At 40.9% G+C, this 18,817-nt stretch overlaps 1 protein-coding gene across 6 annotated transcripts in view; it reads right to left on the bottom strand.

Moving 5' to 3' along the window:
* The window catches only part of ATRNL1 (attractin like 1), a 396,494-nt gene extending 378,966 nt beyond the window's left edge, over nt 1-17,528 (bottom strand). For all 6 annotated transcript variants that reach the window (XR_004307737.1, XR_004307736.1, XR_004307738.1 and 3 more), the window contains exon 1: nt 16,813-17,528. Coding sequence is in view for 3 of the 6 variants with exons in the window: in XM_032445435.1 (XP_032301326.1) it covers nt 16,813-17,114 (302 nt within the window). In the remaining 3 variants the exon portion in view is untranslated. The remainder of the gene's footprint in view (nt 1-16,812) is intronic.
* Nucleotides 17,529-18,817: the final 1,289 nt, after the last annotated feature.

Genomic DNA, 18,817 nt, shown 5'->3' with positions numbered 1-18,817 from the left:
TTGATTAGTCTAAAACATTAAGGTTTGACTTCAACAGGTGTTTTGTTTCCTTGTTTACCACTTCTGAAAATGGCTGCTATCCTATATTTCATTTCTGTAATGGTTCCAAGAACTACCAAAGACTGCTGCATAAAGAGCAGACATTGCTCTCAAATTACAAACTTACCAGGCATCCTATTCAAGCAATGTACTTTTGCTTGCAGAAACTTATAAAAATAAATAAATCTCTTCCTTTCCTTCAGCTGCATTAACATCCACACAAGATAGACCTTGACAGGTCATTTACAATAGAGTATCACAATGTGCAGCAGAGACATTACAGCAGAATCTATAAAGGGACTAGAAATAAGCTGATGTGGGCACAGACTCGTGAAGATTTGGAAGACAAATCAAGAGGGAAAAATGAAATAATATAGCAACATTAAATGCAATCTCAAAATTTATTCTGCCGTAAATTAAAATTACTGTGGAAATACCATGAGGCCACCTGGGAGTTTTCTTCTGTCTCCTTACTTTGTAACCCAAAAGCTAGCACTGACATTGTCTCAACATTCCCTATCCCAGGGTTGGATCAACCACAATGAAATTTTTCTTGACAGTTATTTGACTAATCTCTTTCTAGTAAGTCCAATAACAGACTGCAGACTCTGATTTTACTACTGACTTACTGTTTGAAAGCTTCCCTAGATGTCCACATTTTATTTCTCTTGCTTCTGCTCACACAAACCACCTCCTGACACGCTCAGAGGGGAAAGAAGCAACTCTTGTACGCAACCTGCAGTTCCCTCCAACTGCTAACTCCCCTGTTAGGAGGATTACCACAATATTACTCAAGCTCACATCTTGGGGGTTCATTATGTCTACCGAAGCACAGAGATTTGATTCCTATTCAGTAAGTACTTTTTTTTTCTTCATGTACTACATACATTGATCCCGTAGGATAATATGGGATCAAGGCAGCTTGCATGATCAGAGCCTTGCTTCATGGAAAGTTTCAACCATAATAATTTTCTGAATAGGAAAAAAATAAATTTAAAAAAATCTCATATAAGCATTCACTTGAAAGTTTGCAAGATCTGGGCATACAACACACTGCCATAGGTCATGGGAAATGCTAGTTAAAAGTTAATGTGAATGGGCTCCAGAAGAATAGATGGAATACCATTTGTGTATGTGTAGCATAAAAGTTCTTAAAATGCCTGTATTTTCTGCATCAGCTATTTTTCTATTACTCAACTTAGTCCCAGTTTTTGGAATTATTAATCACAGCAACTGTGCAGCACTGAAAAAACTGCTAACAACCATTAAAACCCAGAGCCATGTACATAAGAGGTGCCCGTGGTGACACCTGCACACAAAGTTGCCATCTCGCAGCCAATTAAAGCAAGGTGCCATGTTCTGCAGCAGTTAAAAGCAGGCAGAGGAGCAAGCACGCAGGATTTTCTTCTCCATGGTTGTAATGTTAAGTCTGAGGAAAAAAACTGACATGTAAGGGAAGAGCTTCCTAATTTTCTGCATGGATATTTTCCTGCTAGATTCCAACAACAAATGTCAAAATGTGCTACTTCAAGTTACTTTGATGAAATGAATTCCAGGGTTTTGGATGAAGAGAGGCCAAGAGATGAAGCGAAGAAATGGCACCACACGATTCTCACTGCACAAGTGGTTGGACTATTTCCATGAAACAGCTTGGCGTATAACTGAAGCACACAAAAGATACTGAAAGTTTGGTTGCACACTACAGGTCTTGAAAAATTCTGAACGCCGTCTGTCTTCAAAGTATGTTCATTCTACAAAATACATGAGAATAAGGCACATTGTCCAAAAAAAGACGATCCAAACATTGATTGCCTTGTATCCAAGCTAAGAAAAATGTCATTTTCTCTACTGATATCAAGCATTTGATTACTGTTATAGCCACATCCGTGAACCCAGATGTTGAAATAATGGAACCTCACCAGGAATAGCAGCAATTTTTTGAGAGGTCTCAAATCTAAAAGATAAATTGAAAAAGACAGCAAAGCCTAACAAAATCTGGTCTGCCAAGACACTAATATAGTATGAGGGAGAGTAGCAGAGTGCAGCCAGCATGATAAACAGTTTAGGAGGCTGACTGAAGGGAGAAGCACTAAGGAACAACAGAGCAGAGCTCAAAAATCTCTCATTAAATATATTATTGGCCTTCAGTGGATTGTTAGTCTTATTTTTGGAACAGCAAAATTCATATCCTGCTATGAGAAGATTCCACACAACATTTTAAGAAATTGCCTAGGTTACCTTCAAGGAAATTCCTACCTACCTGTACCTCCAGCTGTGCCTCTGTTTCTACTCTAAATAATACACAGATATCCTTTAGAAATATTTTTTTCTTATTTCAACAAGACTTCCAAGCATCCACTACTGCATCCACAAAGATGAACAAAGAGATCCCTACAGACACCTGCCTAATGACATGACACAGATACAATATGGTTCATTATGTTTCTGAAATACAGTTGACATACAAAATACTTTAGCACCCTTAATCATTTAGAAGCTAACAAAATAGAATAAATAAACACTATTTAGTTTTTACACAGACTGTTCTAAATGTAATACATTTATATAAAGTTTCTAGGAAATTGAAGGGGATGGAGTCAAGCTGCAGTTCACTGTTCAACTCTGCATACTTTTTACAGAAGTGCTACAGCAATTAACAGCTTTAATCTTGCCAATTTTTCCCAGGTGGCAGTGGTCCTCTTCATCTCAACTCTGAAATCAGTGACTTTTAAAATCTACTGCAAATAGCACAGTATCTTCCACTGACCTGGAAGGACTTCAGGAAATCATCTCTCCTATCTGGAGTAGTGCATATATTCTGTACTTATGATTTTAATGTCAGGGTTGTACAAAGTCATTCGACACATATTGGAAATGGCATGACTACTTCAAACATAATATCCAAAGCTCTGCCTATAAAAGTAGGCTTGCCACTATGATTAAAACTAAAATTTCTTAGAAAAAACAACTGGTATTTGATATAAGAACAAGATATTTATTTCCCTGTATCACTGTATATTTCATTTAATTAGGTCATCAAATGCTACTTTAAGAGGCAGAAAATCTACCTAATTCACTTGCCAAACTCCTGGCACTTGTGGTATCTTGCCCTTACTATTTTCTCAGTAAAAAGTTTGAAATATTTTAAACTCTGAATACTCACTCGCAGTATTAGCAGCAATCCCAGTGTTCCCATGCATCCATACAGTTAGCTCCTGTTCTAAGCAAGTATTACACAGGAATCTGCTAGAAAGTGAGGGAACATCTCAGTACTATATCTCACAGAGCTCATTTCAGACTGGAGTTATTTTTGCGGCCAAATCTAAATACCTACCTGAAGAACCCTTGACAGAGTAAAAAGGCCCCATTGCCTACTTTTTTCCCCCCAGCTGCAGCAATACCTTTGATACCTCTGTTATTTCATTTAGAAAAATTATACCCCAGAAAAGCCAAACAAGCCTTTCTAAAAGATTGCTCAAATGTAACCCTGTATCTGATGTAACCCTAGTGTTTTTAAAATAGTAATGTTACTATTTAGGTTACTTTAACTGGTAGAGCTATCTCCCTGAGATTTACTGCCTACAAAGCAGGCCTCCATTTCTAAAAATGACAGGAGTAGATGTATTCTGCAACTTTCTTGCATTACTTTGTGAAATGTCTTCTACTTCATGGTACCAAAAATAGATTTCAGTCCTTAGTGAAGACTACATTAAAGTTCAGCTGCCCACAGGTTTTGATTTAATCATAAGCATCAGTGAAGGATAAAGTTACTTGAGAGTTTTATATACTGGAGACATAAATAAACAAAAAGTTCAGAAATGCCTACTCAAATATCTATTTTTTTTATATATACAGGTATATATATTTATAAACTGAGCTATATGTTTCCTAAGAAACACAGGTTTCTCTATCTTCAAACTCATAGCAGCACACTAAATTTGGCACTCAAAACAAAACACAGACAGTGCATGCTGATGTACTTGGCAAAAAGGAAAAGCACTGTTCCAGTTTTTCACTGCACATCACTATAAACCTCATTTCCACTTGTGACCTAGTTCAGGGTTTTAACTTAAGCTTCCTGAGGTAACAGCCAAATGCTCTAAATCCAGTGTCACCTACTCCTAAATTTCCCTTTTCTCTTTAGGTTTAGTACTCACCTACTCTCAACAGAAAGCACCTGTTCTCACCTTTCAGCACCTTGGATCAGTTAATGCCCAACCACCAGCAGGTGTGTTAGAGGCACACCTGGAAGGAAGATGCTCACCCCCCAGGCAGCCCTACCTCACTGCACAGCCCTTTGGGATCACTTCAGAACTAAATTTGGATTTTCTCCTCCCTGAGAGGTGAAAATAACAAATCTACAGGAAAAAGATAAAAAGCATCTCTTGCCATCCCTAGTTCTCCTTCACAAGAGGTTCCCAGGCCTTGAGCAGAACCTCAGCCAGCACAGCTGTAAAGATAAGGAAATAATTCCTTTTACAGACTTAATCAATTAATAAATTGAAATGGCTGCTTTCTCAGTGGGCTTCAAAGTGCTGTGTTTTAGATGGTGCAGATAATCACATGTTTCTGCCTTCCGATAGCTGTGGCCATTATCAGGACACTACACGTGCCTTAAATACAAAGCACTCCCTGGTAAAGAGCTGGGATAACAGAATTTGTGTTCCTGGGGTGCAGAAAGACACTCACGTGTGGACATCAGAGTTCTGCTTAGCAATAGAGAAGAACACGCCAATGTGGCAGGTGCTCACTTTCTGCTCAACTTTCTAATGCATCAGTAAGTTGTGAAACGTGTGGCAGTGCCATCAGAGGAAGAAGAAATACCAGAGTGGGAAAATATTTAGTCCTACCTATTTCAGCAACCAGTTTTACAGAATCAAAACACTGTTGTTTCACAGTGTTAGAAGTTTGTTGTTGTTGATTGGGGGGCTCTTTTTTGTGCATCTATTTGTTTTGGGTTTTATTTATGGAGAGAGGGAAGGACCGGGCACATGACCGGCACAGATGATGATTTTGAGCCTGCAATTTGTCCTGTATTTAGAACTGCTAAAAGCACTGAAATACTGAAATAAAGTTTAAAACCACAAGCAGGAAGCTTGTTATCTCTGAGCCCTTTGCCATGCTGTCAGATAAAGCCAGACACTGCAGACAGCACTCAGAACATCAGCAGAGCTGAACTCCACAGCCAACTGTCACCAAGCTGCATGCAGCTCCCGCTCCCTGAGCTGCTAATACTTTGCTTCTTGAAGATGGTTACCCACACTTTCAACAGTTAAAATTTTGAAGTTATCACATTTACTTAATTCACAGTTACTAATGGAAACAATACAGTCCACAGTGGAGCCAGGATACAAGCTTTTCCTCACAGAATATTTAATGTTCACACCCCCATGAGAATTACACTATACAAAACCACAAACAGAAGGCCCAGCGAAGATCTGTGAGAACATCTGTGCAATAGAACATAGCAATTTCTTTTTTTTCTTCAAGGAGTAACAGCATGATTCAATACTTTACAACCCCTTCTATTTCTGACAGGGCAGCCCACCTTTGCATTAGCACACTTCTATATCCCACTTCCATCTTAAACCTATTCCTCTTTTGTTGCATTTTTTGTCACATTCTACCTGATAGGTTCCCAAAATCCCATACAGATGACACTCAAATTTTGAATTGTTAAGAGCTTCAAGCAGGCTTTGTGACAAGGGCATCTCAAGACAGTACAGTCCTAATCATAAGAAAGAGTGTAAGCATTAGGAAAGAATTTATTGCAAGCGTGTATTCTAACTTGACAGTTCCCTTTCCTCTTTAGGCTGTAGTTCCATCAAAAAATAGTCACTCTTATCACATGTCTGGCTAAAAGGAGCTCCAAAACTGGCGTTGCGAAATATCCTGCCTGCTTCTAAACTATGCAAGTCTTAAAACCTTCTGAAATAAAACTCTTAGTCTGTGTTGCATATATTCAGAGCATGAATGTTGGGATCTTGGGAGAAGAGATTGTTTTTACTTTTACTGTACAGAAACATGAAAGAACAAGACAAAAAACTAGTCATGATATTTAGATGACACATTGCATTATTTCACTTTTTCTTCTGTTTTCTTCAATGAAGCAGGAAGCTGAAGTGATACTAATACACACCTCAGAACTACTGAAGAGTTCTAAAAGGTAGCATCTACCTTTGTCAAATTCTATATGAAATAAAGCACTAATACAAACAGGCTTCATCCTGCAGATGTATGTGCATTCCTGCAGCCATAGTGAAAAAAATAGAAGGACAACTGCATATCATTCTGCATTGATACAGGGTTAGAATTTAAATATATTAGTGCAATGATAAGAAATGCTATTTGAGTTCATCAGTGTAACACTATAGATTTTTTCACCATGGGATCAGCAAAACAGAAAGCAGTGGTTTAGAACCTGAAAAATAAGCTTCATATCATCACATATATCTGATCAAGCTACAGGTAAAAGGTACCTGAAATAAAACAAAAGCACTGTACTATTTAAAATTAACTCATTTTTTCTTAAAGTGAGGAAAGGGGCATAATTACAGAAAATTGTAGAAACCCAAGTTATGATTTCAATTCTGTCAATTATTGATTAACATCTTTAAAAAAAAAAAACTACCCAGCTTTGTTTTTTCCAGGCATAAAACCTATGGGAGAAAGTAGCACCTATTCGCCAATGACATGGTGATAATCAGCTATTTAGTGTTTAATTCAAGATACAAAGTATGATAGAGATGTGCCAAGGTTAAGTACTTCCTAGAACACAGGGTTTGGATTCCCAGCCTTTCATAGTACAAGCAATTCAAAAAGTATACTCAAGAAAAACCATATCATATTCACTTAACAAGTCACTCCTACAAAATACTATTAAAAGTCCCATATAAACAAAGTTCTGAACACAGGTGTTGTAGATCTATTACTTACATCACTGTTTTAGATGCCATCTGCAGAAGTACTAATAAACACAACTGTCTTAATGCTGTTATATCTGTGCACAGAAATGCAGATGTATATGTTTTCAAAACCAACCATCTGCTTCTGTATTTGTTATTTTCCAAGAATACCTTCCAGCTTCTGCCCAGCATTCAAAGTTATCTTCTAGAAGAACCTCGGCTGAATTTGGAAGTCAACAGAACATTTCGTGATACAAGAGAACTACCAATCCACGCTGCTTTACTTCCTATGAAGCACACAGTTTGTTCCTTCTGGTGCATCTTGTATAACCTTACATACATTTGATTATCAACTGTATCTATCCTCCAAGCTGTGTTTGCACATACATAAGCCTTATTGAGAGTTCTTCCGCATTTGTTTAGCTTTTGATTTTTTGCTTTGCTCCTCTGTGAGAAGTATGTTCTCTTATATGTACAGTACAGATTGTGAAAAGAAATTTAAGGAGTATATACAGGATTATGGTTGAATTAATGCGCTTCTCAGTTTTCCTAATAAAGCTGGAATTCAAAGGCATTCTTTCACATGAAAAGTCAGACTGGATAAAAGTTTGTGCAAGTTTTGAAAACTGAGATACATATCAAGGAAATTAATTTTACTGCCTTTTACTCTTCACCACTATCCATTACAAAAAGGAAAGTGTTTAACTGCAACATAAATTGACTATAAAAGAAAATATTCTGCTAATCCTGTCTGTACTTGGATGGCAAAGGTAAAGAAAGAAGTCTATACCTACATAGATGTTTATAGATAAATAGAGATATATATCTCAGTGAAGCATGTATGCCTTCCTGATCCACAATGCCTCATTTTTGCTTTCACCTTGAACAGAAAGCTTCCCTGAGGTTCATCAGACTATATCAAGCTCTCCTCCCTGGCTTTTGACCAAGATCATTGCTGTTCATACTTTACTGCAGCAACTGGCAAAGGATATCATTCCATTTGCAGCATTCTGATCTCTCTTCAGTCCAAGCTCCTACAACTCAATAATTACATGCCAACTTTACCCACAGTTTCACTGAAGGCAAGTTATTAGCCTTCAAAGTAACAGAACTACAAACTCAGAAATATGACAATAAACATCTATTCAAAATAATTAAGGTGCATGTCTACAATAAAAGTCTGTTTAATTAAAGACTGTGGATCTAGATTCACAATCCTGGAACAATGCAATGCAAACATCCAGCAAACTGGGAGCTCACGAGTCTCTGATATTAATATAGGAATGTAATATCCAACATAGATCATTTTTCATACAAGCAGTAGTAACTTCAAAGTAGCTGCTAAGCAGTCCTGAGTATGACTGTATCTCTCAATATATTAAAAAACATTTAATCCAAGGTTGGGAGTGAAGTCTTCCCATGTGTTTCCATCTTAAATATAATCTTATCGGTGGTTTGGATAACATACAAGTTATTTTTGCAGACATTCTCTTATTCAAGAGAAGAATAATTTCTTCAAATATTATGCAATAATATAGAACAGTTCCAAGTTGGTCTTAGGTCCCTCTGACATAATGAGAAAAATATTTTACACATATTTGAGATACACAGCACAAGGAGTAGTTTGTGTAGTTGTTGGACAGGAGTAGTTCACGCCATAGTATTTATTACATCCTAGAAAGAAATGCATTCTCAGTCTCCTAAAACTCATATCTAGTTCACAAGCTGTCCCCCATCATTACAGTCATGAATCGCCTGAAGTCTTCAACCTTACATGAAGAGCTAATTTCCTTTTAACAGATGAGTCACTGAAGCACAGAAATTAAGTACTAAAACCATAGGAAATATAGATGCCAAATGTTATTTTTGATGCCTGCAACTGTAAAGGTGGTTAATATAAAGATGTTGACCAAGATGGTGATAAATAGAAAAAGGTTATTAGTAAAGAAAACTCACCAATGTCGATGCCTGGACCGGATAGCTGAGGCAGTCTCCACTGGGGAGCGATCTCCAAGAGATGCTGCCCCAGTGGTGGTCAGCCCTTAAATGAGGTCTCAGAGGGGGTGGAGTCAAAGTCCACCCCTTCCGGGAGCACAGCTAGATTACTCTCACCTGTGCTCCCACAGCTGACCCAACACTTGCCTCAGCTGATTAATCAGTGGTTCAAGCTGTGATTTCCCATACAGCATCCAAACTTGAAGTCATTCAGTACTTACTCAACAGGTAATCCTCAAACACTCTGATTTCAGAATTCCCTACCTAATTAAGTTTTTCCAAGTTCACACTGCTTAAAACTAGAAACACTTCACAGCAGACCTCTCCTTAACATCACTAGGATCAACAAACCAGGCATTTTGTCATGGCATGATTGTAGTAGGAGGCTACTTTGCTTAGCTACAGAAACTAAAATACTAACAAAAGAACCCTAGAATACTCTAAGAACTGGTAGCTAAGTTCTTTTTCAGAGGTCTAAAAGCTTTCAATTTTTCTGTTTACAGGAAACTTCCAAGCTGATGCAGCTCTAGCACCTTGGGGATGAGCCCAGAGCAGAAGCCAGCACAGAGCTGGGCTCCATGCAGTAAGCAGTGCTTCTCCCTCTGCAGCTCCACCACCAGCACAACTCTCATGCTTGCTCGTTAGGCTTTTAATAACATATAGGGCAACCTCAATTCCTACTTTGAGAATTCCCCCAGCTCACCCACGTCACATGAAAGTATGCACTCTGCTTATAGCTTACAGTTGTTCCTTAATCCAGTTAATCAGTACAGGCCACTGCAGTGCCCAGGCTCCCACTGTTTCGCTTCTCCTTACATCAACACTGAAGCATGTTTACCAAGACCAGACTATACAGCTCCTTATAATTTCCATAGACACTGACAGAAAATTATTCTTCAATACTGCCTGAGATTTCCAGTACATTTTCTCACACAGCGGCATTTTAAACTAAGCTTTTTTCCACCAGCACTTCATTTAGTACATGGAAGAATATCCTATTACCCCCTACCTTTTCCACCCACATTTTGAAACAAATAAACTAATACCAGTGTAACATGGAATCAGAGTAGGAATCTCACAAACTACTCATTTACATTTTTTAAGGATGATGAACTATAGCAGTGCCTCCCAAAAACATCTTTTTTAGTTAGAGTAAGTAGAAGATGCACAGTGTGAGACCATGTACTAGCCAAATTACATCAGGAATGAATGCTTATACAAATTATAGCAGTTAATATTATTTATGGACAACTTTACACATCCATACAATACAAGTGAGCTTTTACATTAGAATAGCAAGCAGGCATTGGGGCCCACATAGTCATCAGCCCTCAGTTGTGGAGCACTCAATCAGAAGACAAAGCAGGCTACAGTATATACTGAGAAGTCTGTAATAGGTTTTCAGTGACTGGAAGTACTGTCAGATGCTTTTCTAAACTCTGTGTTCTGCTCCAACAGGAGCAAACTCAGTTACCCTACAGCCTACATAACACAAGCTGCCAGAACAGGCAGTTTCTGGTATTGTACACAAAAAAACCTACAGAAAACTTTCAAATGTATAAAGTATTAAGCAACAACAAAACACACATCCTACTAAAAGCCTTTTTCTTCAATGTTCAGAAAGAGAGTTCCTCTCAATAAACAGTTCCCAGTGCAGATAGTTTAATTTACAAGGGAAGTTTAGCACACTTATATGGCTTATGCATCTACATTTTAAAGAGAATATGCCTTAAATTGGAAATCGTATGAACCGTCACTGTATTTTAAGGTTTTAATGCACAGAGAGTAACCCACACTGAAAGAATTATTTTTCAGGGTATCACCACTAAACTCAGTTTTAAGCAAAACAATGATCACATTTAACATGATAAAATCATGATGTCCTACACATTTCTCAGTAGTTTACTTACACCAATATTCAAATGCTGGCTTATAATACGGCAATTCATAGGTATGAATTCTTACACACAACTCCACTGGCTTCAGAGAGACTAATTATGTGCATGTCTTGAATTAAATTCAGGTCATGCTGATGACAAAGGCTGTTTGGCAACTGATAGGCTGACTCAGGATTTCACAACGTGTAATAGAAGCCAGCTTAATGGAGACATCATCCCAAATTAAAATTAAGGCAAAGGAACTCTATGATATCTAGAAGGGAGGAATGTCTCTTTTCCTATCCACATCTACAGCTCCCCTGGGTCACTATGAAACTGGGAAGCTTTTTCTACAGATCATTTCTTCAACAACTTCTTTGTTTCTGCTTACTTTCTGCAATTTAAGGCCACTTTGCTTGTGCAAGTCATACTGCAGACAGCAGAATCCAGAAACTATTATAGGTACTCTGAGAACATGCAGGAGGTAATTCAGAAATGCAGTAAGAGCCAATCTGAAGGAGGTATAGTCAAAGAAGCCCACCTACCTGGTACAGTCCATATGACAGAACAACAGAAACTTACAAGTTATCAAATAAAGAAAGAATTGTCTGAAGACAATTAAAAAAAAAAGACCATGTGTATTTCCTGTCATGCAGTTCAGAACTTAATAGGAAGAGTTCATGCATGTAATATCTTTGCCTCTAATGATCTTCTACATACCAGTATATAAAATACTGATAGAAAAGGGGTAACTTCTGATCCAACTTCCGGGAAACCTTCCCCTCCCCAAAAAGGTCATTCTGAGACACAAACTTAATGAAACCCTGTTTTCCTGTAACACTTAGTCTGAAGATTGATTGACTTCAGCATCTAAATACACAGACACTGTGACTGCAGCTTTTCCTGCTCTTGGGCCATTCATAATGCTTCTCTTCCTGAATTCCCCAGTCTTGTAACTCAAGTCATTCAGACAATCTTTCCCACTCCCTTCTGTTTTAACTCCAGTTGTCATGAAAACTGTAACTGACACACAAATGCAAAGGTATATAACAGGAGAAAGGAGCAGATGCACAGGATTGTATCAAAAGCTTCATTCCTTTTGTAAGTCATTATAAATAAATTAGGAGAATAAGCAAGCTGTTGAGCAAAGAAGAAATGTAGATAATAGCATATGGTATATAGGTATGCATAAAACCACATTAAGTCTGCACTGTTTACAGAAGCAGGATGTGTGAATTTGGCCTTTAATTGTAGTATCCTCTTAGACACTGCACAGTAGAAAGCATTTAGACTCATTCTGCCACACAACCAAGAAAAGTAAACTTAATGTTGTGTCTGTAGAGTTGAGTTAAGGCTGAAACTAGAAAATCAAACAGCAGAAGCACCACTTTTGTTTTCTAACGATCGTCAGGTTCAGTACTGAACAACAAACTTCAACAGTATGGCCATAATCATAATGAGTTTTGCTCATACTTCTGTGCATATCCTGTGGCAACAAGCTGTATAATTTCATAAGGTATCACAGGCAGAGCTTTCGTTGTTATTTTAAGCTTACCACCAGTTCTGATGCTGTAAAAAGGAGCCAAAAACATGCCCTGTTTTGCTTCCCCCTGTTAACTCTGATTTTACGTATCTAATTGTACTATATCTGCAGTAAGGAAAAGAGAGATTTTTTTACAGACCCTTAAATATTCCTGAAATTTGATGGGAAATATAGTCAAAGAGCTGCTCAGAGCAGCAGGCGTTGCCAAGGCAGAGTAGTGCTCTCTTTCCATCTTAGAGATGCTCTGAAATAATTGATCTCCTTTTAGTGATGCTATCTCACATGAATACATAATAAAAAGAGGTACTGAAAACAAAAGACAAATCAAATGCAAGCACCAATTCAAACAACACTTGAACATCACACTATCAAGGAAAAGTCCTGCAGATTTTCCCACAACTAACAGGTGCCACTGATGAAATTCCCCATCCTAGCAAAGGGCTTAACAAGAAATGCTTACCTCTGCACAGAAACACAAAGCACAATCGGTAGCAAGATAGTACCATGCAAAGTTGAAGAAATGCAAACTAACTTCTGGGAAACAAAATCCCATACATAAAAATCAGGGATTTTCTTCTCCAAAAAACATGATTTCCAATTACTTCTGCTGTTAAAATGCACTTCAGTAAGGTGTTGGCCTTTAATGACAACATTGTCCTCTTATTCCTCACTGAGCAGAGTTAACTGTTGCTCTTACACTACTGTTACACTTTTCTGCCTAAGAAAACATCAACACAGCCCATTAGGCACTGCAGAGAAATGACACGCTAGTGCCAAAGCCCTGCTAATTACAGCAAGCAACACACTCAGATTTTTCACTAATGTATGTCTAAGGCTCAGCATTTGTTAAGACAAATCATTTTAGCTCTACTTCCACACTCCTAAATACCTCTAACAACAGAATGTTCCTCAGCAAGGAAACCAAGGCCAAGTCTCCATCTCAAGAGTTTTAACTGCAGATAGAACGTATTGGAAGAGGGGGAGCTGGTTGTACCATAGAAGCATTTTCCTTACCATCACTCCATCTTACCTATCTCCAGCAAGCAGAAAAACAGAATTTCTCACTTCTTATATCTAAACTTCTCTTATCCATTTTGGTTCAAAGGAATATTTTCATCCTATTTGAATAAAAGGGGTCAGGACAGTGGAAAGTACAACAGAGAAAGAACTAAATGCAAATAACCTTCAGATGTTCATTTTGGCCAGACAGCACTTTACTACCAGGCAGAACTGAGGCCCAGCTCATGCTGGCAGATGATTGACACAGCTGTGAATGCAACAGCAAGAGCAGTAGCACTGCTCTGTTTCTGTAACACGTTATCACAAACTTCATAATGTAAAGAGTAGATAATGCTGATAAATAAAGTAGTAAAGCAATGCTAAAGCATCTTTTCACCCATTTTTACCCCCATCCACTCTTCCTTCATCCACAAAGTAGGCTGCTCATTCAGTAGGTCTTCCATTGGGAAAAGGCAAGGTTACCATAGTACTGACCATTAATTTTGACACTTCCTTACTGATCAATTACTTTTGATGTCTCTCTGCTATGCTGTTATTTCCCAGTCCAGAAAAGTAATAAAACTGAAAATATTACTCATCTCTCACAAAAGAATTAATGGTCCCAAGCTGCCCCTCAGTAGTATTTCTCATACAGTAATGTTTCTCTTGCTTGCTAATGCAACTCCCTCCTTCCCAGAAGAGGAAAAATAACCACATTTGATTTACACAAAGAAGAATAAAGATCCCATTATTTTGGTATGTTTTAAGCTTGCCCTTAAGCCTTTTTCCTTAAATAATCTGGTGACAGAAAACCAGCTTCACACCTGCCCAATTCAGGTCATTAAAATCTCATTTTTAGTTCTCCTTAAAACAGGCACACCCAGCAACTTTGAATTGCTCTGAAATACTATAAACGTTTAGAACGTACAAGTTCCTATTAACATTCTTACACATCACACTTATAATCCATGTTAATTCTTAATGCAGTTATAATAGCCAAACACACTTTCCAATCTTTCTGTCATTCAGAAACATTCTTCTAATAGCTCTTAATGTAAGAAACAGCTACTCCATGGTGATACAACTGCAACATGATTGGTCAAATAAGAGTTTTACTGCTGCAAAAACCCAACCATGGCTATCAGTGCATAAAGCACATAATCACACTTCACAGACAAATAGAAACAACATACCAAACTTCCACAATAATAAATCAAACAACTACAAATAACTGCAGAAGTCAGAAAGATCCTCAGTCAGCTGGCCCTAAAGTAATCTACCATTCATTTTCCAACTACTGCGTAAATAAACTCAGCTCATCACCCATTCAGCACTCTTCTGAGTTTTGGCAATTCAACACAGAGCCACTCTGAGCTGCTGCTTGCATTGCAATAGCCATGACCATATTTCATACCACCAGGGCTTGGAAAGCCTTAGTACTCAGAATGCTTATTTTCATTGCAGAGTACATCTTGCTTCTAAGATTAAAGATGAACTATCAAAGATACTACTACTGAAAATGCTCTCAGCAAATATAAAAAGGGGAGGGGGGGGGAGGGAAGGGACCTCCAACATAATTGCAAAAGCTCACCTCCGTGACAAAAAACCATAACACAAGCATTACAGCCGTTTCTGAAGCTAATCATGCAAGAACACAGAGGAGCTAATAAAAAAAAGAATCTATTCTGATTTCACCAAACTCCCAGAGGGGCATCGATTAACCACTGCATTAGCTACGCTCAGAAGAGATGCCCTTTCAACACTCTGGCAGAACTTCCTCTAGGTGGGGATGGATTATTAACTTTCCACCAGAAGCAAGCAAAGAAAAGGCAACCACTATGCCTCCACTCATTGAATTCTTCACCTGACAAAGAGCATAAGGAAACAATAAATGCTGGAACAAGTAATGAAGGATATACATGTGAGGGCTGGCTAAAGGCTCCAGTAACCATACAGAGAACACACTAACAAGCTATGGAATTGAATAGATGAAAAATTCCTTCAGCCCTTACAGTATTCAGGTCTGTAGTGCTGGGTGTCAAGGAAGAGGACCTGAGCAATCTCTTTAAAGGAAGTAAATACCTGCTCTGCCAGCCTGCTGCAGATCATCATGCACAAGGACGGTTCAGCTGGGCCTCTGCTCACCTAATCCCCACAGCACTCCTCTCCTGTGCCAGCATAAAGAGCAGCCACCAGCCCCCAAACCCTCAATGTACAGAGGCAGCTGACAACCAACTTTAATACATAGTTACCAAATTGACCTGCAGATACATTGTATTGCCTAATATTTCACGCTTAACTGCATTTCACAGAGATGCATTTCACTGATAGCATTTGGTGGGTTTTTCTGTTACATGTGCCTCACTTCAGCTGCATGTCTGGTTGTCAGCTGCTCCCCAACTTCCCATGCTAACAAGTCACTTGATATACTTTTTGCTTATTTAGGACTGAAAGACTAAATACTCAAATACTTAAAAGATGTGCAAGCTACCCGGCTTAATTTTAGTACTCGGAAGCACAGTTTAAAACAGACAATTATGGATGCTTTTAACATATTAAAGTACTTTGCAAGGACATAATCTGAGCTCTGTAAGATGCAGCTTCACCAGTATTTTTCTTTTAGTTAGATATTAAACACTTTCCAGCTGCATGTGTCAGTACAGTTAATAAGCAAGAACTCCTGCATTTCCAGCTTTAAAGAGGCGTTCTACAAGGGAATGAAATGCTGCGTCCTGTCCAAGGTTATAGCAGAGAAATAACAGCAAACTGTTACCTCCAGCAGCGCTCCTCACTGCCAGCCCTTACCCTGACACCAAAGGGGGCGGGGGGAAGTGACAGCCCTATAAATTAACTCTTCTCTCCAACCACGCATAGAAAAGCAAGTGTCAGTGTGTGGCTCTGTCTCCCTGATCAATGGCTCCGTTTCACATCCACTTTTTGAGAATAAGAAGGTAATTCCAGCACCACCGATCGCTACTTTATGTTTACACCACTGTTTCCTCTCCTGTAAACCTCATCACGGGTGATGCACATTTCACTAACAGTTATGTTTATGTCATTCTGAATGTGCCCTAACTTGTGTTAAACACTTGTAAGAAAGGGAGCATACGGAGAGCAAGAGACTGTCACTCTCCATATGGAAAAAGTCACCAGTAATTTTCGCTCACTGGGCAACCTCATGAGGTGCCCATGTCACTTCCATGACACTTCCAGAAGGGACAGCAGCGACACAGCTTTAGGCCGACTGCTGGGCTCCCACCGAGAGCAGCGGTAACCGCGTCCTGCATCCTCTGAAGGAGGGACCAGGTGAGCTATTTCATCCCTAACTTCTGTCACGTCTTTCCATCGCACGTGAACCAAATCACAGAAAATAATAATAACGAAAATAAAATAGAAAAGCGTGCGCACCGTTCTCAAAGGGACAGAAAAGAAGCAGCAATAAGCAGAGACTTACTTGAACCTGCCCTGGCAGTGCTGGCACTGATCTCCCACCCAGCCTTGGTCGCAGACGCAGGTAGAGTTGACACAGTGCCCCGAGAAGCAGGAGATCTTGTCGCAGGACTTGGACTGGGACACCTGGGCATACAGGGCCAGGTAGAGGAAGCCGTAGAAGAGCAGCCAGCTGTTGACGTCCAGCAGCGCGGAGAAGCAGCAGCAGCAGGCTGAGGGGAAAGGTCTCCACGCTCCCAGGGACGGAGGGGCGGCCCCCGCTCTGCTCAGGGCGCTGCCCAGCTCCGCGTTCCCCGCGGGGGCCATGGGCCGAGAGCCGGGAGCTTCCAGCGAGGAGAAATAATCCAGCCGGGGAGATTCAAACCCGCCGCTCGCCTCCGGCCTTCCTCCGCTCCCCCCTCCCGACCCCAGCGCCGGCTCCTCACTCCCGAGGGGAAGCCCGGCAGCCCTCAGCCATCCGCCCCTTCTCTTCTTCGTCCTCCTCGAGGCTCATCGCTCTTCTTCCATGGAGGAGGAGAGCTGCCTCTTGACCTTGCGCTTTCTCCTCGCAACACGCGTCCCTCCCCCGCGCGCACACACCGCCCTCGCTCCGTGCACCCCGCGCTCCCCCTCTCCTTTGTAGCCCCGCCGCACACACGCAGCAACGGCAGGAGGAGCGCAGGAGGCGGGGGCCGCCGCCGTCGTCCTCTCGTCAGTCAACGAGGGCGGCCGGGCCCTGAGCCGCTACGGCATCCCGCACGGTGCGGGGGGGGAATCGGGAGAGACGGAGAAGCTTTTCTCCCCGCTCCGATAGCAGCCCCGAGAGGAGGGTTAGCGGGTGCGCTGCGTCCCAGCTGACAGCTTCCAAGCAGCCATTTTTAAAGGCTAATTGTAATCCCCTCTCCGAGCCGCCCGCTCGCTCTACAGCCCCCCGCCCCTCGCTCTGCTTGGAGCCGTCCCTCGGCCGAGCCTTTAGCGGGAGGGAGGAAGCTGGGAGGGCGGCGGGGACTGTCCTCAAAGCGCCGAGCCCGGCGGCAGCCACCTGCGTGCTGCAACGGGGGCGGGGGGTGAGACAGCACCGCGTGCCCCCCCACGTGCACAAGCACGCTCAGGCTGCTCAAAGCCGGCGGGACCTTAAGGCCGCGGGCCGGTCCGCAGCATCGCTTCCAGCTTTGTTCCCACGTGGGCTTCGTGGGGGGTTGGCCGCTCCCTGCAGGGGCCGAGGGGCGGGCAGGGGGGGCACGAGGCCTGATGCGCTCTGCTCGCTTGCCCCGAGCCGCCCCTCCAGCGTCTGCTCCGCATTGGCCCCGCGCCCTGCAAAGTTCAGATGGCGGTTTTCTTTAAAACCGTGGCGAGCGGTGCTGGAGGAGATGCTGCAGCTTGCCGTGACAGCCCTGCCTTCCTAGCGGTTACTCCATCTTCGCGTTTCGCACTTGAAATCAAGGCATTGCTTTCCACGTTGAGCCTGATGTGTGGTCGTAAAAGTTCCCAGATCAATACTGAAGTAATAATTGTAATAAAGTTGCCTGAAATATCCTTTTTTGTTTGTTTGTTTGTTTGTTTCCGCCCTGCAAAATATGCCATACATAGCCTGCTTTTTTCAGCTTTGCTTTCATTTCACAGTCAAAAAACAACCCTAAGCCTTGCTGGCAAGCAGATAAGAATATAGCAGCAACCAAAACCCCTGAAACTTTCTCCTAACACTTAAACAGAACATTTATAACCCAATATCTCCATTCCAGGAATATGAAGAAAAGGTAATTAATTTCCTCTCCTGTTAGTATTTAGAACAGATAGATCTGAAGTGACACATATTACACCTGTCTCCAGACTGACCCTTCCCGGATTCCACAGTCCTCTTGCTTGGAATGTGGAGGAATTGGTTGGTTGGCTTTGGTGCAAAATCTATGTCATTACTAGGTCAGTCCTACAGAAGGGAGCGCAACAACGCCCATCAGTATCTATTTGCATTTTACACAGAGTGAGTGACCAATGAAAGCTAAGCACAACACAGGCACTCAGAGAAACAG

This window comes from Coturnix japonica, chromosome 6 (genome assembly GCF_001577835.2).
Source record: "Coturnix japonica isolate 7356 chromosome 6, Coturnix japonica 2.1, whole genome shotgun sequence".
Lineage (NCBI taxonomy): Eukaryota > Metazoa > Chordata > Aves > Galliformes > Phasianidae > Coturnix > Coturnix japonica.
Note: the sequence above shows the minus strand (reverse complement) of the source record. Positions and strands in the feature narration are given on the sequence as shown.